Genomic DNA, 26,744 nt, shown 5'->3' on the forward strand with positions numbered 1-26,744 from the left:
GCTTCGTATTGACCAGAATTGATCATTTGTTGTACACCCCATCAACTTGTACTCATAGAAATTATTGCTTTTCTTATATACACATAGAATATAATATATTCTATTTACCCAAAAATTAAACAGAAGAATAATATAAAATAAAATATATAGGAATTCTCTAGATATTCTAGATGAGTGATTCCAAGCAGATGTATAAGATGTTCTCAGAAAGAGCAACTGGAGCAATCAATTTCGATACTTAATACCGAGGGTGCACAATGAACACTTGTGCATTAAACCCTCTGATATATGTATTCAAATCCCAAACCAAACATGATACAATACATGACAGTTGCATATAAAATATTACCCTATCTAGGGCTCCTCTGAATGACCCACAATAAGTTCCACTTGCACTGCAATACTTGCAGAAACTTTCGGCACAACTCCTAATCAACAGTTTTCATTACCCTTCATGTGTACATGATTAGTCTATGTAATATACACTCACTTTGCATTATAGAGAAGGTGCATCATTTTCAAACCAGGGTTCGCTATCCAACTGCTATGTGCCGCCATTATACAGGGGGTAATCCAACTATTCTGATGATCAATCATGGTGCAAGGAATCACTTTCTCGAGGCATGGTCAATGCTTTAGCACTCATCCTTCACGATCTTCCGCTTTCGGAGCCACCTAAGGAATCCCCTGTGGTCGGTGATCTTGGACAGCTCCTCCACAAGCTCTTTCCTGTGCCAGACATTAATTTCGAAGACTGACTATTGTTGAGCTGACCTTGAGCACTGACGCAGAGTACACATTCCTAGCGACTATCCTCACAACGGAGTTGCGAAGAGACTATAAAACAAGACAGATGCACTCATCTAGACAAAATCAGAGATAGTTATTGAAATTTGGGTTTCTTTTTCCATCATCAGATCGAAGAAAGTCCAACCGGTGTCCTTTTAAAGCTAGGTGTGTTGAAAGATACGCACATGACCTGAAACAAAAGGAGAAAGTTACAGCCCGAACCTTTTATTTGCCCAAAGCAACTCATATGAAATGAAGCTGGCAGTCGCAGTGAGCCCCACCATTTCTAATGCTCCATCCACTGCACCACATTAATACAAAAATAAATAATCAAACTTGCAAACGTCGTGCACTAAGTACAACATACGAAGATTTTTGAAAAACTGGAGAGTCGTGAAAGATTAGAAAATGCTTGCTACCTCCAGCAAGAGCACCTAAAGCACCCGCCCCGATAGCTACAACTGGGAAAGCAGCCTGCAGCGCTTGATACTGGCCATTTACCCTCTCTTCTTCGGCCTGGACATGCATATCAAAACGTCACTGTGGCTAAATGATCCACAACAATCGTCAAAAAGCATCAACATATCTTTTGCCAAAACAAGCTATAATCCCACTCTAAATCACTTCATTAAATTCTTAACGTCTGTCTTTGTTTCATATCTTCGAGATTTCAGCCAGCATCCATTTCCCCTCGGATCCCACAAGGCCACTGAGAGGATGTTCAGGGATAGAAGAAAATACACGCTTGTCCTCAACGCTGCATTTGTCCGGGAGTGGCAAAAAATATTGTACCAGATTTTTCCCTATAATTCATCACTTTCAGCAAATTTGGAACCAACCAGGCGAACTGACCTCAGTCAAAAATATTCTGAGTTCTCCGCTGCTTCCCCCATTCCATCTACCGAATTGCTCTCCAGATTGTGAAGGTCCTAATCTTTCAACCCGATCGTCCGGGAAGAACGGGATCACATTCTCATACTTAAAACTGGTATTTAATTGTGATGCGCCTGCTGAATCTCTGCCCTGCTCATCAGCAAAGAAGGGAGTGACAGTGTCCAAGGATGATCCATTCTGCCGCTTACTAATTTGGTCGTCTGGAAAGAACGGAGTAACAGCCTCCCAGGAAGGCCCACTGTCAGAATGACGGCCCTGTTCATCGGGAAAGAATGAGGTAGCATTTTCCAACGATCTGTCACGATGTTCACTGCCCTGCTCATCGGGAAAGAATGGAGGAACATTTTCCACCAAACTTTCATAACGAGGTACACTACCCTGCTCGTCCGGAAAGGAAGGAGTGACACTCTCTGAGGAAGACGCATTTTCGTAACTAGTTACTGCAGCTACCCGATCAGAAGGAAAGAAAGGAGAGACTGACTTATATTTCCCTTCTAGCCACCTTGAAACAGAAGAAGTTGGGGTTGAAGAAGCCACATTAGAGCTGTCTGAAGAGAAAAAAGGAGTAGCAGAATCTCGAGTAGAGGTCTCCCCTTGTTGATTACGGCCCGACGTTTGACTTCTTAACCCAGCTTTTGAAAGAGTTGGAGGCAGGGGCATTGAGGAACGATTAAGGCCTGCTTTTACTGTGCCAGGTTGAAGGTCATACGGGGTTAAAATTGCCGCTCCAGGTGACAATCCTGCTGCGCTTGCCAACACATCCGCTGCTAATCGTTTATCTTTCATTAAAGCAGGAGCACTCGAGCCCTTCGACGACTGATCGGAAGCGAAATCTTCGTTCAAAGGTTCACCAGCAAGGCTACTACGCAAACGATTTCCCTCCGAATCGGTTTGGTTGGAGACGACACCAGCTCCAGCTGCAGCTCCTTGTGTGTTCAAAATTCGCACCAGTACCGCGACGGCAGCCAAAATAACGGCAGAACCTATATCCAACATGATTCATCAGAAACGAAACCCTAAAGCGTAGATAGAACATCTATATCCATGGTCTTCACTTGTGAAAGAAAGTCTGCGATAAAAAGAGCAAGATACCAACAAAATCTTCGTCAAAATATTTCATACCTGCAGCCAGAGCAACTCCAAATGGCACCTTGGGAAGTCCACCGGTTGGAGAAAAATAGTTAGGAACCTCTGAAGAGGTAGTGAGACTTGCCACAGGGTTTTGAGCATTCGTGGAGCCTGTTTTCTGAGCAAGCCTAATCTGCTCCGTTATTGTCAATGGATCAATCTCCACAACTCCATTGTTGGCCAAAGTCCTACTCACCCATTCTGCTGCCTCTATATCGGCTGAGTCTACCTCCACGTCTCCCCTACTCTTCTTGGCTCGCAGCCGAGATGACCGCCGCGCAGATTTCCTCGGAACTATGACTAACGGAGAAATTTTACAACATGGCTCTGTGCTTGGAATTTTCATGTGATCGGTTGAAGCCAGTTGCATTGAACTAGTTTCTGTCGAATCATGGATGGCGCGAGTTGACCTTCGGAGCTGCAGAAACGCATGTGCCGATCATTAAGATGGACAGTATCGATTTCTTCGACAGTTGCATTTTCACGAAAACGTAAATCACAAAGAAGAGATGAGTAAAAATGATGCAGCAATGCAGAAACACAGCACTCATACTTGAATCCCGTGTACGTAAGAATTTCAAGTTTCTAGACAAAACTAATGAAAGACAAGAGTATTCGAATCCTCTCCTGGATTCCAAGCACAGAGCCATGAGATAAATGGTTTACGGCAACTATGGGTATGAAACGCAAAATGAAAAACCAAGTTACTGAAAGCTGAAAGAAGTTAGTACAGTGAGGAATAAAAGATAGTTCGCTGTCTTCAACTTCGCAACAGTGAGATGTAACAGCCAGAAGGTAGTTCAACTGGAAACCAACCCCCTGAAAAATTTAAGCAACACGAAGCTCCAGGAAATATAAGTGCACAGTGGACCTGGTCGGTCGACAGGTAAATTTTTTGAGGAATATAGAATGTATCTCAAATGTAAGTTGACGCAAAAGGGGGTTAGAATATTAGGGAGACAGAAAGACCTGCTTAGAAAAGAACGCAGAGGAAGAGATTTGTACCCGGTGCGTGGACAACTTGCGTTCCCGAATGCCGGCGAGCTGGTGCAGAGGCTCCGGAGGAGGGCACCGCGGCAGGGAGAGTGCCATTGCTCCGTATTCCCTCTCCACTATCCCTGCCTGTATTCCTACAAACAACATAAACCCCCCGAGCACCTACTCGAGCTTCATTTCTCTCCGGAAGCCGCACACCATCCACTAACTCCCTCAAAATTCCCAGTGCCGCGTTCCAAAACCACGTGAAACTCTCTTGCTCAGAACCGTAAACCCTGCAACCACCAAACCCACGCCAAATGAAGATATCTGCAAACCTTGTCAGTAAATCATCATTCCGGTGTGGCCTACGCTAATGACCGATCGTCCAGTTGCGCAGCCAGCCTGATCGCCATCAGCACGAACAGAAAAGCATCTCATACCGTCTCCGAAAAGAGCGACGAGTGCGGACAAAAAGCAACATTGCTCGAGCCAATGAACGCTCGGCCTCTACACTTCTTTTGGATAGAGGTCCTTCACTGCGACATGTGTGAAGCTGAAAGAGAGACTTCTCTTCTGGTTACGTACATACTTCAACGAAACAACTGTGATCGTAATCCTCGACGAAAACTTTATACAAAATAATAACAAAAACACTACCTCGAATGCCGCCGAAGTAAAAAGCGACGCTCCTCCGAAACTCAGCCTTCGAGCTCATTCTGCAACTCATTGTGCGATACACGGATATAGGTCCGAGTTGCTAGAATCTGGATTCGGATCAGGCACCCCGATTGCCGTGTGGATGAGCCTTTCCATCCATAGACTTCGTCTGACAAATCTAATAGTGTGGCTCTTATTGGATGCGGTGGAAAGTGCACTTGGGAACGAGTTCCTATCGTTGGAATCGTGTTCCCGACGTAGGCCTCTTGTGGCCTATTGTTGTGGTCAACCCTAATACATTGAGGTGCAATAATTAAAAAGTATCATAAAGTGTATGCAAAGTGGGAAGTTGGGTTATGTCCAAGTGGGTTTTTGGTAAACCCCATCTTGATAGAATTTTAGATGTTAGAGTTGCTTGTTATATGATTTTTATTCTTGGTGTAAAGGTGTTGCAAATGTGTTTTGAAGAAGTAAGAATAGGGTGGAGACTCTATGAATTGTGGGATGAAGGTTTTCTCCATGTGCAAAGTTTGTTAGTTGATTTTGATTGCCATTTGAAACATTTAAATACAAGAAATTTGATGATTATCAAATTGGTTTTAATATTTGATGTTTACCATTATTTAAAAGTATTAAATATCATCTCAAAAACCTACTCTTGTGTGCATTATAAACCATAAATTTCACAAATTAACATTGTGCCAAAGTGATTAATATACCAAATTAATTTTTAAAAATTTTAAACTTTTTATTGAAGAATATAGGTCAAATTACATGATACATAAATTTTGATTTAATATAATAGTTGGTGATGAAGTGGTAAAGATATATATATATATATATATATATATATATAGATATATAATAATAAAAAATAAAAAAATCTTTCAATTATTTATATGTTGCAAGATGTGCATTGTTTTATTATTGAAGAAAATCAAAAAATCAAAAAAATCAAAATTTAAGTAAATATCTGATTTCTGCACCATTTTAAAACTACGTGTTAATATTACCAGAAATCACACACTAAATTTGAACAAGTCAATTATACTCAATTGTAATTACAAATGCATGTTTTAATGGTTAATGTTACACATGAAAATTGGAAAATCGTTTTGCTTTATAAGTAACATGATTCAATGAAAGTGCACTATGTAATGTTTGCTATGTTTACCATACCAAGCATGTAAGTAGACCAATCAATAAACAAGAACTAGTTTAAAAACAAAAATGCAAGGTCATGGCATGGATATCAGAACAATTGTAATTGGAAATCAATTACAGTGCTGGACGTTGTGCACACGTGTTACTTACTGATACAAATCTGCATGAGTGTTCACGGTTGATATCCGCATCAAGATAAATGTTACAATCCTTGGGATCCTAAGCACCAAATAATTGAAGAGGAAACTGCAAGATAGTACACAAATCAATGCAGAAGTATCGAAGATCTTGCGGGGAATTAGTGCAATCAAAGATTAGTCCACCATTCATTGGCCAGTTGCTGAGATGTGTGGAAGTTGACAAGGTCACATATTGAATCCAATAGCAGATGCAACCAAAACCACAGATCTGGAACAGGCTTTTACGATCCATCCGAATAAGTCTCTTCAGAGTTCAAATTATTCTTGATTCGATTACAGGAGCAGCTGCAACCCTGATAGTATCGTAAAAATATACACGATCACAAAAATGATTTTACCTCAAAAGTGATCATTCACTGACTTAAAAGGTCAGTTCCCTAAGCCAGTTCTGTGGAGTGATTGTCTCCTAAACTTGGCAAACTTGGCAAACTTCTGTAACTGGTGTCGCAGTCAAAACAGCTTTAAGAAAATTCATCTGCAGTACTAACATTCATATCCTTCATACATAGCTATGTCATTTACACCTGAAAACCTACGCAAAAGAACTCCCACGCTTTCATAGAAGATCCCGTTGTACCATCTCTTCCAACTTGAGGTTGAAGATCTGCGTAGTGTCGCTGAATTTAGTCCTTTCGATTATTCCTCAACATCATAGCAAATAACTAGGTTCGAAAGCAAGAGTAATATCTGTTTTACAGTTGCAAAGTCCCAGACACTGGAACTGCACCTCCCAAAGATTACATAAATTCAGTCGTCTAAGACGTAAACTTCCGAAGTTGCAGGTAGTTCACAATCTATAAGCAGGAAACTGGAGATGAAAACACGTTCCACCGATTCAAAGTGATGATGTAAGATATCGAAATAACTGCGAGAAAGCAGGAAAAACGGCTACATTGAAATGGAAACAGTGAATGGTTTCATGATTTCTGAATCTCACCTATCCAGAGGTAGACAACACAAAATTCGGCAGATTAGTCTCAGCTACTTCAGCTACTTCAGCTCCACTGATTTCATGAGATTAATAGTGGATCCCAACGAACTGAGTCTTTGTTTCTGTTTCAAATGAAAAAGCAGCATAAGTTCAGCGACGCAAACCAAATAAGTTGAAAGGTGCACATGAAATCACAATATGAATAAATACTTGGAACTAATCTCAAGGTGGTCCAATCTAGCTCTTGTTATCTGAAGCTACAAAAACTTTACTAGCTCAATTTGATAAGTAAATGCATTACACACCACAAACGACGATGCTCATACAACTTAATTTACCTCTGCTTGATATGTATCAAAAGAAGGTTGATTTATCTTATGAAACAAAGATATTCAAAATGGGATGTCTCGGGTCGTGTGCGACAAAACTGGTGAGCTGTAATCCAGTCCGTGTGCAACCACCTACATTTATATTTTGCAGAAACCTGTTGTTAGAGATAAAAAAAGAATGAACAGAAGGGACACAGGGTTACTAACAAGGCAATACAAGACTTGAAACATAAGCAAAACCGAGTCATTCAAACCTGTAATCGAGGTTGTGATTTTCAAGTCAGCGCATTAACTCAGTCTTGCATGTCTACTAGGAACAAGTTGCAAAGAGAGTACCAAGTAAACTATAACCTATCCTAGATGAGACCAAAATGTTCTTGAAAAATAATACGAATTTCCAAAGCAATCAACCATTATCGCAGTTGAACCAAGTCACAGCGCAACAAAGCCAGGGCGTACCATATTAGTGAGAGCAGCATATCGTTCCCGGCTAAGATACAAAGGTTTGCCTCTCCGTAACTCAAGGTCCTATCATGAAAAATAGAGAGGTAATTCATGAGGAAGATTATTTTGAAGTAAAATAAATTTAATGAAAGTACGAGAAAATAAACCTCAAACGAAACAAAAGGTCATAATAATAGCAGAAAAAAGAGCAAAGAAATGGGCCATTTCATATCCAAAAATATCCCTGTTGACAAACATAGAAGTTCGGTATTCTAATAGAGAAAGTGCACACCTCTTCTCCAAAAGCATCAAGATACGGTGATGGCCACATAGCTTGACGTCCACATCGTAGCAACAGTATGTTGGTCTTCTGCAAAAATAGGTTCCCAAGTTTAATGAAAAGGATCTGGTGACCAATGAAGCGTATTAAATTGTCAAAATATTTACACCAACTTGTACCAGAGATTAAGGAGCATCAAAATATCCAATTAAGTGTTGATCTATATTTGTGTCCAAGTGTACTTCATCTACAGAGTTAGTATTTGAGATTTTTATTTCAATAGGTTAAACAGCAATCCCTTTCACTGGAAATTATAGTTTCATGTAGCGAGTCTGACTGTCGACTTACCATACGGAACAAGTCACTATAACACATTGAAATATAAATTAGTATTGACTTGTACAAGTTGCAAAATTTTCTCTACAGCAAGGCAAAGACAATTACCCGCAGCATTAAAAAGATTCCGATGCCTGCTCCGCAATTCATAGCATGCCTGGTGCATTCCCCTTGCCTGTTCACACTGCCAATATAAATGACCAGTAAATTAACTCTAACTTTGGCACAGTTTGGCGAAGGACCACTTATTACAATAGTTCATGTTCTGCAAATTATCACAATCTGGAAAATAACGATGCAAATGTAGCAGTTGTAAAACCAATTTAAATATATTACTGATGAGATAACAAGCAAAAGTTCATAGAAGACTAACAAGGCATAATTTCTTTTGTGTTTTCAACAAAAGTTCTACTTAACTTGTAAGGAACTTAAATACTAGAAACGAGATGCAGAAGTATCTACACAAGGAGAAGCGTATTAATCTCCACCGAAAATTTTCTTTGAAGTATACTGAAAGGAGGTTGTAACACTGACCTGCAACAGGGACGTAAACTAAATGCACAACAAAGAGCTCCACACATCAAGCATATAGCAGGCTTGTCGGGGACTGTCTTACAGCGAGGACACTTCTCTTTCACATACCTGCACCAAAAACCTTCGAGTCATTCAGTACTGACTAGAAACAAACAAAACCAACTAAAATAATTTGGTTGTGATCCTGATAACAGTAGATCTCCTCATCTCCAAAAACAATCTCAGGAAAAAGTGCAAGGACAACCTTTGAAGAAGACCCGAAATTTATGACAAAAAGGGAATATCGATAACCCAAGGTTGGTACAATACATACCGTTGCATAAGGTCTTGAAATAAATATGGTAGCTGCATCAATTTAAAAGGAGACGCTGTGGTTACTCGTATACTGTGTTGAATGCCTCGAGGACCAGCGTCTGTCTTGACATGCTTGCACCAGGCTTGAACAAGCTGCTGATTTGTTTCCTGCTCAAAAATATTTACTAATGAAGGAATTAAAAAGACACTTTCCAGCTGATCTAACTCCTCCATCTCCAGCAATACCTGCTTATCCGCATCTTTCGAGTCCTCAGAAGTTGTTTCAGTTTCTGTGGAATGTATATGACCTTGAGGAAGTTCCCATTGATGAGCTGTTGCGACAGGTAGGACTTGTGCGGCACCAGACAGTAAGTTTTGTAAAAGATAACATCGGCGTAGGAAAGGCAAAGTACAGCGCCGTATGTAAGCTAGATAAGACTCCAAAGTGGGAGAAATACTGCTGTCCCCCGTGGAAGACTCAAGAACCGTTCCATTCGACCCTGTCTGCACTGCTGCAATAAAGGAACGCGCTGATGGAGTCAATTCTGTACCCGATGTAGCAAACGACCCAAGCTGCGCTATAGTCTGCAAGCAATGACTCTCAGTAAGTGAAAAAGAAGTCCGTGTACAAACAGTAGTTAGAGTACATAAAAGATACTGAGATGCAAAATGGCCATGTTGTTAGCATTATCAGCATAAACAATACAAACTTTGAAAGTAGAAAATGAGAAAAGCGCAAGAGTTATCAGAAAATCTTGGCATGTGAAAACTACATCATTGTATACCTTACAAAGGATCGATAAATACCTGGACTATAGTCACCAAATAGAAGAGATGAAGAAGTGCGATAAATGGAGCACCATTAGCAGGAAACGGTAAGGGCAGGCAGAAAAGCAGCCATGTGAACGATGAGAAAGCATCATGAACTAATACTGGATCAGCCAATCTCTTCCACAACTGCACGTCTACCGAATCATTGTCCTTTTCCAAATATTGCATAAGAGCAGAGTAATTGCCTGCAAATGGATGGCCGATCAACGTTACTGACAAAAACAGAAGTTTAATACAGCATGAAAAATGCGAGGCTATTCATCAATTAGGAAATGGCCAAAAAAGAAACCAATGCTTATATTAAGTTTCAGATCCCTAATTTCCAGATTATCATACTATTCCTTCAGGATAATTAGACTGGTTAACTTACCATGCAAATCCCTTGGAATATCGTTCGCGTGATTATCTCTAGATATGCCATTAACAATGGAGTCCACTAGCAGTTGCATTCCCCGAGCCCGAAGCAGCACTGATAGCCGACTCTGACTTTGCGTGGCTTTAGCAGCATGAAGTAAGAGAGGCAATACTGAACCGTGTGATGCCTCGCTCATTTCAATCAAAGCCATCAAACCATTGCCATTATTCTCAGAAAGCTTCTGGCTACGAGAAGCCAACTCTGAAGACATCAGGGAGTACCTAAAGACATTCCAAAGAAGTAGGCCTTGATGTACATGACCCTGAATAGAGCTTAGAGATGTAAAGAGATCCTTCTCGGAATAGAACAATCCACAAAGTCGTTTGGCAAGGTCCTCCAAAACCACCTTAACATTGTAAGGAAGCTGTGGATCGGCCACTTTACGGAATTCTGATCTGGAAACCAATTCTTCAGCCTTAACAAGCAGTCTCAAAGCATGGTCTACTTGCAATGACGCAGTACTAGAAGACACACCACTCGAAAGCTGAGCAACGCTTGGGGATATGAAAGAACTATTCAACCCTGTTTGACCAGGAAGAACCGGCAGAATTGCATTCGCTAGTCGACGACACACTGGGCAGAGGAACTCCCCCTGTAACACAATTTTACGGGAATACGTAAGTTTATTCGTAATGACGGAAGTAAGCATGCTGGAATAAGCTAAGTCCTACAACAAGTCAAAATAAACCCACCAAGTTTGACATAAGACGACGAACATCTGCAGAGGGAAACAATAACTATCACTATATGACAGAAAGCCATGTACCATGTCAAGGTCCACTATCTGTACTCCCTCAAATAAAGCCCTGCTGTAAAATCTGCAATCAAACAGCGAGGTGTCAAGAGATGATATGATGCCATTGACAAAACATAGCAACTAACTGGTTTGCATTTATCTTAAAGTCAAGCGAAAAAAAACAGAGCTGAAAACAAACCGTTACACTAAATGGAGGAATAATACTATTCAACATTATTATTTTATCCATAGGATGAATAACTTGGCATATAGTGTGAGACAATGTAATATTCTCATCAAATGCAGAGATTTCACACAAGCGTCTGCATCAAGAACTTGCGGAGCATGAAATCCTAGAAATCATTTCCAATCACCAAGGGTTCAAGGGTGCTCCGAGTACCTCTGCAAAAGAGAGGAAAAATAGCGGTCACGACAATCTTGATGTATAGCATGTCCACAAGCAGACATATGGACACCCACTGTGTCACTGTTTTTATAACGTATAGCTTCAGACATTGATAAAGGAATCCGAGCAGTTGCTCTCCTGCTGCGAGTGAGACCTTCTCTTAGTTGTTCTGGACCTGTATGTCCGGGAGACTCGCTTCTTCCATACCGGGTTCTTTCCTGGGGTCGAGATTGTCCTCGACAGACAGCTGCAGCCACATATTCCGCTAAAACAGTTGCCACAGCCTTGTCTCTTTTTGTACTACTCTCTCCTTGATTAACCCGACTGTGATTGTCCTCCCACCAATTGACATTCACACTACCTGCGACGTATGAAACCTAGTTTTACATTAGCAAGGTCTTTCACATCTGGCAGTACAAAAGGGTTGAGATGGATGCAAAATGTTTACAAAATGGATAGACCTGTGGCAACAAAGAGAAACTTAATTCCAAAATTTGGGCGTGTTCACCTGAAACCTATCCAAATATTATTCTACAACTGCTTAGTTCTTCACCTAAACTATTCTCCTCTGCAGATCCGTTACAAAACATTCCTAGCCCGCAACAAATCTGCTTATGAAAGTTGAATTGACGGTGTACACACGAAGACATGACAATACAATTTCGATTATGCTTCCTGATTGTAATCGGGATACGAAATAAACCGATGGACAAAGCTGATGACCAAAAATGAAAGTTAGATATTGGTTGCACAAACCTGTTGCTTCGTACGTACCAGCTTCATTATCGTTTTCATATTCGGCGATCTCACTACCAGATTCAACTTCTTCTGATACAGTATCTAAAGATATTGCAGTTGCTGCATCCCAGCTCAGAAGTGGTTCAGGAGTCACATGAAAAGTATCACGAACACCAGGCCCATTTCGTAACAGCTCCAGTACGTCCTCATCATCAAGCAGACGAGGTTGTGTCTGAGCATCCCCTAAAGCCTCTTGAATCCAATGCCAAAGCTCCGCTGTGCTATTCAAGTATCTTGACCCATCTGAGGCTACGCCAGAAGCAGCGTTTACTCCATCAGATGATTCACCATCTCTCTCAACTTGGTCTAGCGTAACTAGGCTACGCTTCCAGGATGGAGTTGGTTTCTCAGCAATTGCAAGCAATTTTGATCTCTACCAAGAAGGAAAAGTGGCGCTGATTAGAATGACTTGGGCATTACAAAATCCTGGAGACGAGGCACTAATAATGCATGCATTGTTACAGCGCTGAAAGTAATCACTAACAATACCGCAGAGAGTAAGGGGTTAAGTATATTTGAACAAAGCAATTTTCTAGTTTAGAAGCAAGCTACTAGAATTTCACTATAACCGAGTGACATTGTAGTTGGAAACCCAGATAAGTGTCCACGCGCGAAATCGAAATGTTAAGAGTATTAGATTACCTGAACAAGAACCATAAAACACAGAGGACTTGCACTTGCTGCATCTCGACAAAGTGCACAATGAGTAAATTGAACATCCTCGCATAACTCATCACTTTCTCCTCTGGACTCCTTTGGTCGTTTTGCCTCTGCTTCATCACCATCCCCTAAATTACTGCTCTCCTCTGTTGGTTTGTAATTGACAACAAAACTCTCTTGCGCAGCTTTCATTTTGGCCTAAGACAGTACACGTATAACAATAAAAGAAATTCTTCAGTTCACATGAGCGCGTGCTATACATGGGTCATTAACACTTTGCAGCTATAAACTACAAAAATTCAAGGACATCTCAAAGTGACGATTCAAAGCCAAGCATTTAATTGGCCTTCGGCAGCCATAACAAAATACGGATAAACGCAAAGATAACCGATCTTACCATAGCAGCAGCTTGACGCTCTCGGGCAATAGATTTTCGTCTGTCAGACTCGGATACTGAGACATCTTTAGAATCGATGCCTCCAGTTCCATCAATCTTGGGTGTGATGCCGACAGAGACACGATGAAGAACCTCGGGAGCAAGTAACTCTATTTCGTACATGCAGATGCTGTCCAACTCTGCAAAACTTCTTAACAGCTTCTTTATTAAATCTCTAAACCCGTAGGATCCTGCTTCACTTGCTCCATCATTACGAGGTTTCCGCAGAAGCAACACCAGTAGAGACAGCATACTCTGAGACTCCGGCGCAACAAGGGTGTTGGCTCTTCCTACAGCTACTTTTTCACCGCAGCGAAGCAACAAAGGTGGGTGCTCTTTAACACTGCTGCTACTTGAGTTCTCGATATCCGAGAACGGACGGTTATTTCCCAGCAGGTCCTCTCTACGCTCGCCACCTATATTATTCGGGGATTTGCAGACATCCAAGGCTAGGGCAAGAAGATGTAGAGCGTACAAAAGAAGTTCTTCTGGAGCACGCGAATTGGATGGATCATCAGTGTAGACTGCATGGAAAAAAATGCTACGCAACATATCATGAACCCGAGAAGAGGTAATTAACCGTCCCAAACCCTGTAAAGCTGCAAATGGTGGTGACCACCGAGGCAGTTGCAGAAATACAGCAGGTGATCTGCATGCTCTCAAATAACGTTCCTCCGCTGCTTGAAGCTCCCGAGGACTCCATCGTGGATGGTAGAGGTCCAACTCGCACCAGCACTCATCTCTCAATGCATATTTACCCTGTTTGCACAAGAATAAGAACTGATCAACAACAGTATAATCACTATGTTTAAAAAAATTGCGGCTAACAAATCGGACTTCACCATATACAACAACGACCAGATAACAAAGCAAATCATCCTAACTTAGCTCAACTTTTGAAACCTAGTGTTGAGTCAAAAGAAACAGCCTACGGCCAAAAGTCAATAATTAGACATTGAGCGAACCAACCACAACAAACACCTCAATCGATATTGGTTTCGCGGATTTACAAACCAACTATGAGTGACGATCATCATCGTCTAAAATAACTTTATTAAAGATCCACTGTAAATAACGATTACAATCTAAAAATGAGTATGAATGGAAAGAAGACAAGAAAGTATTCTAAACATTAAGAAACATTTTTTTAAAACAAAAATTAAGAAACAACGCCATGTAGATAAGTTTGAGGTTTCCTATCTCGTGCTTTAAAATCCAGGTGGTTATATTTATAGTAGTAGCAAAAATCACATATTCCTCTCTATGATGACTAGATGCAAACAAAACCAGTCACTGATTCCTAGAAGTGTCAATGATTTCATTTTTGAATATTTACAACATCAATATTAAAAATTAAGTAAAGATGAGATTCCCAAATCTGGCAGCCCAGGACTGCTTCAAAAATTAAGAAAAAGTAAAGTGAGTCTTTCATTTGTTGATTTAAAAAATTGATCATTCTTCTGAGACCAACTTCGTCATCAAGCAATAATTATTACCAAAAAGACAATCAAAAAAAATTCTTGACTTAAAATAAAATCTGATTTTTGAATAGATATTATCATTTCAGATGCTAGAAATTATCCGAATTGGGTAACCCCGTCTATTAGGGATTACGTAGCTAGGGACAGTCTCACCTGCTGCATTCCAGAAGGATTGCGATATGTCGCAACTGCATCTAAGCATTCTTGCAAATGCTTGCTGTCTTGCAACCGTGGAGGTAGAGCTTTCAATAGGTAACTGCGAGTAGTATCCCCAACAGCTAATCTTAGTACTAACTCTCGTCGTAAGGACTCTTTCTCGGTCAGCCCACAAAAACCTCGCTCGGAAACCAGCCTGATCAATAGAATAATAAGTTCCTGCGCCAAAGTAACCTGGTATCTGTGTGCAAAGCAAGAAAAACAATGTTGTAGCAGAAAGTCACAAAACATATATTATTAAATAAAATGAAATGAAATAAAAACTAAACACAAAATCAAAAGCATATTTTATAGATATAGTAGGATGCACGATACTTCACGAGTACTTTCTCGCATCAACCTCGTAGATCACGTCAATGTGCATCAAACGCAACTGACAAAGTACAGACTGGAACTTATACGACATTGCTGCTTGCGGATAACCCAAGGGACAATTCTTAGCGCTTTCTGGTAAATTTTCGAACTAATTCTGACTGCTAAAATACACGTATTATTTCAGGGTAAATAACTGTTGATTGGCCACCATTTACACGAAAACTCCACGCTTGCTAAAACTATTACACTGAACCTATAATTCAGCTGCAAGTGCAAAACGTTAAAGGAATCATATTAAACAGACATGATCAACACGCTTCCAAAACATTCCAAATTTAGCTTCCCAAGCATATTTCTCACGCTGAAATTGAGACATGGGTGATAGAGCAGGTCGTACTCATTAGGATGCCAAAATGAAAAGTTGAAGTAATCCGAAAGTGCGAATCGAGCTACAATCCGATCCACAAAGGCTTCACAAGGTGCAAGAACGGCGCAACATTGGAGTAGAAACAAGTCAATTTCCAAGCTATCTTCACACCTGTAAACAGCAGAAAATTCTTGTCATGAATAAACTGACACAGTTCATATTCAGAGATGATGCAAGAAGTTGAAAGAACACTATTAACTACTGTTTATCACTATTTTAAATATTTACCTCGAAAAAAAATTGTTATTGTTTAAATGGCACGTCCTGATGCCAAAGACATCTACTACATTTGAATGTTTAGATAAAGCCAGCTGACATCAGACACCAGTTAAGTGAAACTTGCCAATGCACAGAATGATAAAGGTCGCATAATGCCCTGGTTGCGTGGCCATTCCGTCGCCACATGCCAGCCTGAACTTGTGCACACAAAACTTGTAAACGAAGAGGATGCTCCATCACAACGGCAGCAAACCCTGGCACACGAAACTTTCGAGGAAGAACTTGTTCCAGGAATGATCTCCACTCACCAGAAGTGCCATCACTGGATAAGATTTTTTCTTTTCCAAATGATTTATCCTGTTTAGCAGAATGAAATTCAAGTGCTTTATGAAGTAGGAGAGCAAGCATACGATGTAATGGGATATGAAAAGATACATCCTGCCGACTAACATCGAAATCCACTAAAGGCCATTCATCGACCTCAACAGACTGGTCTAAAATATTCGATGTCGTTAATCCTTCAGGTCCCATCCACCATTCTGCAGCTCTGTTATCAAAGCCTTCACCAGGAGCCTGCAAGACAGATAAACAGAATGGCGTAAAAATATGGAACTTATGAAAACACAAAATTGATGGCTTAGATCATGAAATTGATCCATGTGTATCACTGTCTTTGAGTAACGCGAGAAAAAGTAAATCAAAATGACATGAAATGAAACACCACACACACACACACACACATATATATATATATATATATATATATATATATATATATATATATTAAAATCCTCATCCCACCTGCATTTCAACATCCATGTCAGCAACTTGGTTCCCAGAATTGGTGCCCATTGCAGCTTGCTCTTGAGTAGCAGCTTCTGGCCACACTCGAGGCTCAAAAGGGAGCCGTCTACTGCGTTGCAGCCATACTCGAATTTGGCCACCGGTGGTCTGAGTGGGTGAATCCCTAATTCCTCTGCCCCCTCTACCTCGCCATCTAGTGCTCCTTCGAATGCCAGAAATCTGACTAGCATCAATAGCCAACTGTCCTGACTTCACTGACTCTCTCGAGGCATCTAGACTAAGCCAGGTAACAAGGACTTGAGCACACTCAGAAACAAACCATACCAATGAAGCTGACACTTGCACTCCTGCAATGAATACCGTCTCAAACTCTATTTTCCCTCTTCGCTGCAGACTGAGTTCCGTGGATACATCATCAATAGAATCAGCAGTAAGTACGGCATCATACATGTCTACATCTACAACCCGTGTTCTTGTATCACCAGCCTCCGAATTGATATTTTGCAAACCATCAACCGCATTAACATTCCCATTAGAAAAGACGACCCCGTCCGAGCTGCCCGACGCTGCCAGGTCACCCTGAGAATCAGACATTAGATCGTCCTTAGAGCGTGGATCTAAGTTGCTGGATACAGCAGCTCCTCCAACAAATAGAGGATGAATGAACGCCATTTGAGACTCCAATGAGTAGGCTGACCCCCAGATGTCGGTTTCGTCTTCAACGTGAGTATTTGTTATTCGCCTATGTGGATACATGCCTTGAACAAATGCAACCAAGTGCAACCAAGCTCTTGCAAGTTCAGGTCTTTTCCGTGCAACATATCGTGATACCTCCAAATGAGTCATGACGTATCTAATGTCATCTATTATTCGGAAATAATGCCGGTCCACCACGGGCCCTTTACTTACCTGCACACCAAAATTAATGAAAACCAATAAATCTTCCTCCACAGAAAATATATATATATATATATATATATCGCTTCTGTGTGATGAACAAAAAGACTCACTGAAGATGTTAATAAGTGAATATTTTCAATTACAAAAAATCCCGGCGGCCTCCTAGGAAAACACAACAGTTGATTGAATTCAGTATTAAAAAGTCACAAGTGAGCAACTACATACCGATATACGCCCATCCTCCCCAACACAACCACGCAAGAACTCCTTTAATGTATCAAGAAGCATGTCCAAGAGTCCATCCTCCATCACTAACTTGGGTGTGAGTGTCGGGACCGTGAAAATCTGTACGGAGAAGCTATTGACTATGGAATGCTCTCGATATTTCTTTCTCGTGAGGCTTCCAAGCACTGCAGCATCCTCTTTGAAGGTCTCTCGTAAACAGGCTGGATAATGTGATATGAATGTCTGTGCAAAAGTATGTTTGAATTTGGTGTCTCCTAAAAGCTTGTATAAAAGCTCTTGCAAATGTTTCACACACCTATCCGGTAAAAAGCATTCAGTGCCCATCAAAGTATCCACAAGTCCTAAACTTCTGTTACCCACGACTTCTGCAGTAAAGGCCAGCATGGGTTCACCAAAACTGCAGAATTCTAGTAGCATCTCAATACACACCACTGATAATTGGCATGCGACCTTCTCATCCACGGACTGAGCAGTCCACTTTTTAGCCTTATTCTCTGCCACCAGCTCTGCAGCCTTCAGTGTACGTATCCACTGGAACAAGAGAGCTTCCAGTACCGGTGTGGCAGACTCCACGAGAGAAGCCGGAAGTTGTGACACTTGTCCAGGACCACAATGTTTGGAGCAGAATCCTGATTGTTTCCAAGCAGTGACATCTCCACAATCACAACAACCCCCACTAGTGCGGATCATGGAGTAGTCATGTGAGGCATGGTTTCCATTTTGAAAGCATGGCACACAAATAGCACAGGTAGGGTCGTGTTCACAGGTCCTACATCTGTAAGCGATATCGTTACTACCCCAAACTGCTCCACATACACCTCTGGTGCTTCCAGTTCCCTGTCCTGCAGCCGCCAAGACCGCCTGTGGCTCCCCCTGAAACATAACCCACTGCACCCATTTGAGCGCATCTCTACATTGGCTTAGAAACTCCTTGCGTGTTCCTGGCCCTTGAACCTCATCTGTTCCTGATGACGTAACCGCCTGAACTTCATCTGGTCCAGGTAAAAGCGCAGCGATGACCTCCGAAACCTGAGGTTTGTGCTCTTTCACATACTCTGCAATTCCGTCCTTACCCCTTTCCAGATATTCTGAAGGCACTCCACATTTTATCAATCTCTGCAAGCACAAAATGGATCAGCAACCAACATCAGCTTCGCGCGCCTGAAAGAAAATCATGCATTCTTGGCTGTAACATTCAGCAGCCCACTAAAGCAATGGAATTACCCGGAGAGGAAACCGTCCAATATTCGTGTAAAAGAAAGATGCCCGTGGAAACTTTCCACTATTGGCCAAAGTCAATGTACATCCAGACCTTTCATCCGAAAAAGCCTTGGAATACACCACACGGAAAACTGATTTCTGAAGTCGGATCGACCAACTCAATCGCGTGACCTTCAAATTAGTTATTGAGAGTTGATCACGTGATTGATTTTGAAGAGTTTGAGTCCAACGAATTCATACTGTACTTAGTCAGAAACATGGTTGTAACTAACCAACCATGAAAACTATCGCATAGCTGAGAGAATTTACTAATCAACTTTTCGGCAGAAACAAAGCTATCGGCTAGTATTTCCAGTATTAAAAAATCGTCGTCATAGTGGTACATGAATACCAGAAACTCTTCAACGAAAGCTTGAGCTGCACATCGAATGACAACCTTCCCAGATCATAAATTTCTTCATTATTCAGAGAAAATCGACCAACAGCTCAGCTCTAACCTAATTGCACCTTGACAGCATCGAATTGGAAAGACATTTTTTTTCTCCATACTGGTCCACCGGTTCAAACTCTTCATAACTATTCGCACTGATGTACAGAGAAGGTCTACGATAAGTGCAACATGTGATTTCCCACGCCAAAATTCATTGCTTAAATTTAGGAGCCTCTTCTACAAGACTTAAAACCGGATGCAGCCAAAACATTGCAGCACAGAGGTAGATCCCCGAAAAACTAGAATCTTCGAAAAAACCAACACAAGTGGCAAGAAATGAGAAACATATCGCGATCCACGCAATTGAGAAAACTCCACTTCACCCTCAATTCTGCCGACCGAACAGACGCCGCCACAAGAATCACCTCGCCAATGCAAACATAGAACTCAGATGTCAGGAGAACCTACTTGCAAAATCGCGGCATCACTGGGGATTGCCAAAATCGACGAGGTAACACTGCTGGTGGAAGTCCCGCCCGTGGCGGTGCTGGCACTAGCGAAACTACTCCCCGAGGTATTCGAGGTCGCATGCCCGTCCATCCCTTACCACCACCAACGCAACACACTACCTCTTCTCTGGACCGCTTCATACAGAAAACACCATCACCAAAATGCTCTCCAGAGCCGGTCTAACTCATGAGCAGCAAAGTAGTCCTTGCACCTCTAATTTTTTCCTTCTTTCCTGCTCCCTTTTTGTCCTGCTCTCGCACTCTCACAATCTCACTTACAAGTCGCGCAGTCCAACAGCTACGCCACCGCAGTTTGCATCCCTGGTCTACGCCGATTGAGAAGCGAATAAGGATCGTAAGAGCTCGTTAGAGAGCCAATTACGAGTCGAGTGACAACGAAGGAAAGCGGCGCATCGATGGTGTCGAAACAAACACACAAACGCTCTGCAACAAAGCAACAACAACAACAACAACAACAACATTCGAATCCTCGCAGCATGCGCCAGCCATGGCCATTTCTAACCCTGCTTCCTCAACCCCCCCCCACCTCCCATTACTTTCTTCATCGTGTGCCCGCCCTGCCCGCTCTGCCCCCCCCCTGCGCACGCCCTGCGCTTGACACTAACTCGAGCTTAATCGTGTTTAGGGGAAGTAATTCATTGAGGCTTTTTCATTACTCACAAGATAAATGTAAGAATAATTTTTTGAGGTAGAAATTGGCTTTGTATCCTCCTCCAATCAAAAACTTGGTTTATGTGTAAGTGACTCTTTTATGGTTGTGTGTATATAATTAACTGAAACTAGATTTCCACTGTCTTATAATACTTAAGACATAAACAACAGTAACAATGTTAATATCGTATTAGTGCTTAATGAGTGTAGAGTTTACAAGATCTTTTACATCATATTACACTAGTCACATACAATGATAGTATAACAGAATTAACTAACTTTGATTTTGATGGTTTATTTGATGTGGTAATGTTGCAAGAGCCTTCAATAATTCTTGAATTCTTTCACAAAATAAAAGAAAAGAAAAGAAAAATATACATATATACACCAAATTGTGTGAATAGAAATACTTCTATTTTATTTTTTATTTTTTTAAATGCTACCATTCTTCAAAAATAAATTCCATTTGAAAATGATAAATACTGGGTACCATTATAAATTACTAAATATCTCGTACCATCCAAAAATAATATATACCATGTAAATACATTTTTTTTTTTTTAGAAAAAAAACGGAATAGCAGTAACAACATATGGAGATAATACTAAACAAATAAAAAAATTAAACCAGTTTTATGAATCTTTGGGTGCTGTATTTAATTCTGAATTTCAATAACAAGATGTTAATACATTTAAAAACGATTTTAAAAACTTTCTCAAAAATTCAACATTGAATTATTAAGGTTTTTATACACCTATTATCAAGCTTGATTTTAATGTAAAAAAACAATAAAATAAAAATTACACAAACTTAAATAGTATGTCACTTATAACAAACTTGTATTAAAATGTTTTTCTAAAGATACAAATAAATAGTCTTAAATATTACACATACATTATTAATATATGGAATTTCAAGCCTATTTGTTAATATTATTATGTTTTATATTGTCTTTTTTCTTTTAATCTTGTGGGTTACAAGTGTCAACATATCTCGGAACAAGCATCTTATTGTCTATTCTGATACTCATGCATTCAGATTTCAGCTTGATTTGTTGACTGATCTTACTTACAAATGTTAACTTGGATGTTCAACACAAGCTGTGTCTTTGAGAATTTATCAATACTACTATATATATATATATATATATAAATATATTTTTTTGACTTCTAGAAGATTTTTTTCTTTGTAGAATTTCAGTTAGAAACTTTCATAAGACTAGCAATTTACAGTCTTAGTTATAAAATCTTAAAGATATTTAGAGAAAATTACAAAAAAAATATTATAATTTTTTTGTTGGCAAAATAAATATATTAATTAAATAAAAAACCAAATTTGTTTTTGCAAAAGAATGTCAATGAACAATGATATATTTTAAGAATAGTTTATTGGATAGGAGATGTTGTTTGTGGGGGGCATCATCCTAATATCTTCTAAGTGGGAGACAAGAGAGGGGCACTTATCTATGTAGCATGATATATGTTCTATTTGATAGGCACTCAAGATAAAATTTTAGACAATCTTTGAGGGTTTAAATGGCTTCAGTGCTTTCTTTGGTAATATTACAATTTTATATGTATATTACTGTAAGTCTTAATAAAAAAAAAAAAAAACTTTGTTTTATATTTATTTTTGAGTGTGTGTAATTTTTTGTCTATTTTCATGAAAATAAAAATAAAATAAAATAGAAAGTCTATCCATGATAAATGTTTTTGAAAAACTAGTTATGTTTAAACATATGAATTTATTTTTTATACTTAAAGATAAATAAATATTTTTAAAATAAAATAAATAAAATTAAAAAAGTCTTTTATAAATTAATAATTATTGATAATAATCTTTTAAGAGGATTAACAAGTATTTAAAAAATAAAGATAAATTTTGATTGCTATTTATTTTTTGGCCTTCATTAATAGCATATGATAACTAATCTATTTTGTAGGAAATAAGAATGTGTTTTTTTGTCATATAGATATTTATATCTATGATTTTATATACTATCTTTTTCTTTCTTTAGTTTTAATTTTCATGTTAAAGATATGCAAAATTATGTATATGTACATATATAGGAACTATTACTATTTGCTTTAAAAGTTTGAGTATCATATCTTATTTATTTATTTATTTATTTTATAGATGATTACATAAGAAAGAAATAGATTTGTATAAGGTAGAAAATATTTTATGTAATTATATTTTCAGAGAAAATTAAAAAGCAGAGAAATACTCAATTAGAAAAAGTATGTCAGGTGTGACATCAGACCAAAACAAAATAGAAACAATTTAATTAGTTTGCAAGGATAAAAAGATGATTTATTGATTTTTTATTTTAAGCACTTCTGAAAAAAGAAAATTAGAAAAAAATTAATTTAAAGAAGACGTTGTAAAATTAAAGCATAATTATATATAAAAATATTAACAAGTTAGTGCCATTATGACAAAACAAAGATACTTTTAAAGTAATTTTGGTTAATATTTTTATTTTAGACTAATAAAAAATAATATTTTTATATGGATATTCTATATTTATAAGTTAATGATAGTTTTTTGTAGAAAAAATTAAATCAAAGATTATTAGATTAAAAAAATAATCCATTAAAGAGTTTTATTTAAAATATTTAAATTTATTTACAAAAAACTAGATTTTGATGTCTATTAAGATTGTAGGTGACATAAGATTTAGATATTATTTAGAAGGTATATTAAAAAAAAATAATAATAATATTCTTTCATATAGAAATATAAATCAATAAGAATTCTCTTAACATCTTATTTTAAGTTATCATCATCACAATATTCTAGTAATGAAAATAAAAGATAGTATATAACCAATATCTCATATACAAATGTAATAGAAAATATTATGTATGTAATTATGTATACTAAATTAGACATTCTACATGTTTTAAGAATAATAAAAAAAAATATAATACAACTATAATAGAATCATCAAAAATATTTGTTATGATATTTGTACTATATTTAATATAAAATATTAAAAATATAAAAATATTATAGAATCAATTGATGTTAGATTTGCTAAAAACTTAAATAAGTATAAGTCTACCATAGGTTAGATCTTTACAATGTTTGATTGACTTATAAAGAAGAAATATATTTTTAAGTCTATTATGACACTTTTATAAACAAAAATATAAGATATGATCATCATAAATGTTATGCACATTCAATAAGAAAATTTCAAACTAACTAGGGTCAAAATTAGTCCTTGAGGCATAGAAATATAAGAATGCTTGTGAAGACTTAGAGATGTGTCGAAGTGGGAGTAATGGTATGTTTATAGATGCATTTCTAATTCAACAAAGAAAGAAGACGAAGATTATGACAATGAAGATGATAAAGGTATGAGTAAAGATGAAGAATTAAAGAAGGTAGATCAACAATAGATAATATTATGAGATAGAAGGTTAGATTAATTCCCAAAGGCTACTCACAAGTTGTTAGTATTGTTTTCAATGACACATTTGCTCTTGTGGCCAAATTTAAGACTATTAGAACCATTGTGGCAATTGGGGCATCAATGGACTTGGAGATACATCAAATAAATGTAAAAACGGCTTTCTTAAATAGAAAATTAGAAAAAAATACATCTATATAGATCAATCTCAAGGATTTATTGAAGAAGACAAATAACACCTTGTAAGTTGAAGAAATTCTCGTATAGACTCAAGCAATTATCAAAGGCATGGTATCAATATATTGACACATTTTTCTTAAATGAAGGATTTGAAAGAAGTAAGGTTGATTATTTTATATATGTCACACAATCAAGTGACTTCATATTGATTGTTATTCTCTATGTTGATGATTTAATCATCTTAAATAATACATTGAAGATGATAGATTGGTTGAAGGCAAAGTTAAAAAAGGAGTATGAGATGAGTGATTTGAAAGAGCTTCACTATTATTTAAGAGTAGAATTTATAAGAAATTATGCTAAAAAGATCCTTATAATAAATCAAAGCAAGTACATTGAAGACGTGTTGAAATGATTCAATATGGAAGAGTTCAAGTATATAAATACATCTTTAGAGGCCAATTTGAAGTTTTTAAAGTTCATGGATGAAGAATTTGCTGAAGTTGAAGGTCAAATACAAGATATTCCAAACAAAGTAGTAGTGGACTCACTTATTTATGCAATGGTTGGCACAAGAGTGTATCTTGCATATGTAATAAGTGTTGTGAGCCAACACATATTAAAGACTTGACCAATCAATTAGGCAACCATCAAAAGGATCATGAGGTACTTAAAAGATGCTTTGGATTTCAAATTATGTCTTGAAGGTAATAAAATTACTTTACATGATTATTGTGATATGGATTGGATTAGAAATGCAAATAATACAAGGTTAACAATAGTGTTATGATGCACTTAATTTAAATACATCAAAATTATTTAGAAAGTAATTAATTTTACTAGTAGGAAAAGAGAAATCTAATGCTAATATATTTTCAAATTTGAATATAATTTAAAATAAGAGGTTGTTGGCTTGAATGGATTATTTGATCTTAACGATATTATCTTTTAGGATAGACATCCAACTATATAGTGGTTCAAGACAGATATTAGAAGAAAGTTAGGATAAGAGTTTTAAAATCAAGAAGGATTTGTTTTGTTTTGTTTTTTTTTTTTTTTGTTAGAATTTTTTTTTTTTTTAGAATTTTTTGAGAGCAAAGATTCAATACTATTTTAGGTTTTTCTATGCTACTTCTTATATTTTTATCTTCTTGCATCAGTGTTTAAAGAGAAGCTAGATTATATTGTGAGTTTTCCATTAAGCTATAGCATGTAAAAAATAGAGTTGTGAAAAGAGAGATCCAAATTTGTAGGAAGGAAATCTCTAGGATTTTTGGAAAGAGAGATTCAATACTAGTTTGGTTTTTTCTATGCTACTTCTTGTATTTTTATTTATTTTTGTTGATGTTTGAAGAAAAGCCAAATTTTATTGTAGGCTTTTCAACAAGCCTTAGTACATAAAAAATGGAACTATGACAAAAGAAATCCAAAGAAATTTGTAGGAGGAGATTGCTAGAATTTTTGGGCAGCAAATTTTAAGACTAATTTGAGTTTTTTTATGCCATTTATTGGATTTTTTATTTTTATAAATTATTATTTTTAATTTTTAATTTTTAATTTTTAATGAGCTAAAATTTTCTTAAATAAAATTAATAATAAGTGAAGTATAAATATTTTAGTGAAAAGAGATTTGGATTTGAGATTAGAATTAGGGATTGGATGCATCCTAATACAAAAAAGAAATTAATCTATAAGTTGTACTTAGCTTTTGAGCTACCTTTTATATTTGATTTCATTTGCAATAATATTGTGCCTTCTTGTAATCTACTTGTAATCAAGGATCTCATGTACTCTTGAAAAAGTTCTCATTCTTTACAAAAATTTGATACTTCCATTGAAAGCATCCTTAGAGCAATTAGGAGAACAAGTGGAATACAATAGAGTTATAGAGCTAAGGTACAAGCTTAGAGCATGAAGAAGAGTTTAGGAGTTAAAAGAAGATAAGTGAGAGATTTTTTATATTTGAAGATGATAGGTGATTTTAGAGGGATTGATACAAGTAGCACTAGGAGAGTAAGTACCAATAATTTGCTCTTAGCTTTGAATATGTCCATGGAGAGATAACAAAAGGTACAATCAAATAAAAAGGAGGTAATTAAGGCATTGCAATGTGTGATTAACAAGCATGGGAGATTCAACAGGAAGAACATCACTAAGTTTCTTCAGGTATATGCTGAAGAAATGGAAGTACATCAAGTTCCAAAGTCTCACTATATCCTTAGTTTTGAATTGGAAATCATTTCTGAAATTAGAAAGAGGGTGAAGGATTTTCATGGAGATAATTTAGAGGCTTAAAATGACTTTGAAGGGAGATTAAGAGATGAATTTTTTGATGAAGATTTTGATAGAGTCACAAGAGGTTGTTTTTACAATGGATTGAGCAACAATTGGAGAGGTTTATGGCCTCAAAAAAATTTCTTATGAAGTTTGAGAGAAAATTCTCTCAACTCTCATTCTTACAGAAAT

The 26,744-nt window shown here is 37.7% G+C and overlaps 2 protein-coding genes across 4 annotated transcripts; both read right to left on the reverse strand.

Moving 5' to 3' along the window:
• Positions 1 to 229: 229 nt before the first annotated feature.
• LOC112287751 (uncharacterized) lies at positions 230 to 4,549 on the reverse strand. Of its 2 annotated transcripts, XM_073536847.2 has the most exons (7): positions 4,447 to 4,549; positions 3,817 to 4,082; positions 2,806 to 3,229; positions 1,642 to 2,666; positions 1,209 to 1,305; positions 1,012 to 1,090; positions 230 to 729 (listed from the first exon to the last, which is right to left on the reverse strand). In XM_073536847.2, exons 2-7 carry the CDS (start codon positions 3,952 to 3,954, stop codon positions 636 to 638), a joined length of 1,857 nt encoding a protein of 618 aa, XP_073392948.1. In that variant the 5' UTR covers positions 3,955 to 4,082; positions 4,447 to 4,549; the 3' UTR covers positions 230 to 635. The 2 variants fall into 2 exon arrangements, with proteins under 2 accessions (XP_073392948.1, XP_024386873.1); XM_024531105.3 differs by lacking the exon at positions 4,447 to 4,549 and having other exon boundaries at positions 3,817 to 4,095.
• Positions 4,550 to 7,079: 2,530 nt separating this feature from the next.
• Positions 7,080 to 20,522, reverse strand: LOC112288015 (E3 ubiquitin-protein ligase PRT6). 2 transcript variants are annotated; one of them, XM_024531759.3, is made up of 19 exons: positions 19,968 to 20,522; positions 17,828 to 18,964; positions 16,700 to 17,611; positions 16,023 to 16,471; positions 15,650 to 15,790; positions 14,875 to 15,118; positions 13,202 to 13,999; positions 12,787 to 13,002; positions 12,121 to 12,517; positions 11,341 to 11,707; positions 10,971 to 11,022; positions 10,160 to 10,796; positions 9,766 to 9,974; positions 8,978 to 9,543; positions 8,665 to 8,772; positions 8,239 to 8,314; positions 7,807 to 7,884; positions 7,530 to 7,598; positions 7,080 to 7,202 (listed from the first exon to the last, which is right to left on the reverse strand). In XM_024531759.3, exons 1-19 carry the CDS (start codon positions 20,097 to 20,099, stop codon positions 7,134 to 7,136), a joined length of 6,657 nt encoding a protein of 2,218 aa, XP_024387527.1. In that variant the 5' UTR covers positions 20,100 to 20,522; the 3' UTR covers positions 7,080 to 7,133. The 2 variants fall into 2 exon arrangements, with proteins under 2 accessions (XP_024387527.1, XP_024387526.1); XM_024531758.3 differs by having other exon boundaries at positions 12,103 to 12,517.
• Positions 20,523 to 26,744: the final 6,222 nt, after the last annotated feature.

Source organism: Physcomitrium patens, chromosome 10 (genome assembly GCF_059467195.1).
Source record: "Physcomitrium patens ecotype Gransden chromosome 10, ASM5946719v1, whole genome shotgun sequence".
Classification (NCBI taxonomy): Eukaryota; Viridiplantae; Streptophyta; class Bryopsida; order Funariales; family Funariaceae; genus Physcomitrium; species Physcomitrium patens.

Coding starts and splice junctions, on each gene's coding strand:
- LOC112288015 (XM_024531758.3), bottom strand. CDS start 20,099: ATGGACGGGCATGCGACCTCGAATACCTCGGGGAGTAGTTTCGCTAGT. Junction 10,797..10,970: donor AGATAGTGGACCTTGACATG/GTACATGGCTTT, acceptor ATTGTGTTACAG/GGGGAGTTCCTCTGCCCAGT. Junction 8,773..8,977: donor TTTCAAGACCTTATGCAACG/GTATGTATTGTA, acceptor TTTTTGGTGCAG/GTATGTGAAAGAGAAGTGTC.
- LOC112287751 (XM_073536847.2), bottom strand. CDS start 3,954: ATGTTGTTTGTAGGAATACAGGCAGGGATAGTGGAGAGGGAATACGGA. Junction 3,230..3,816: donor GCAAGTTGTCCACGCACCGG/GTACAAATCTCT, acceptor GCGTTTCTGCAG/CTCCGAAGGTCAACTCGCGC. Junction 730..1,011: donor TTGCTTTGGGCAAATAAAAG/GTTCGGGCTGTA, acceptor TGTCTGGCACAG/GAAAGAGCTTGTGGAGGAGC.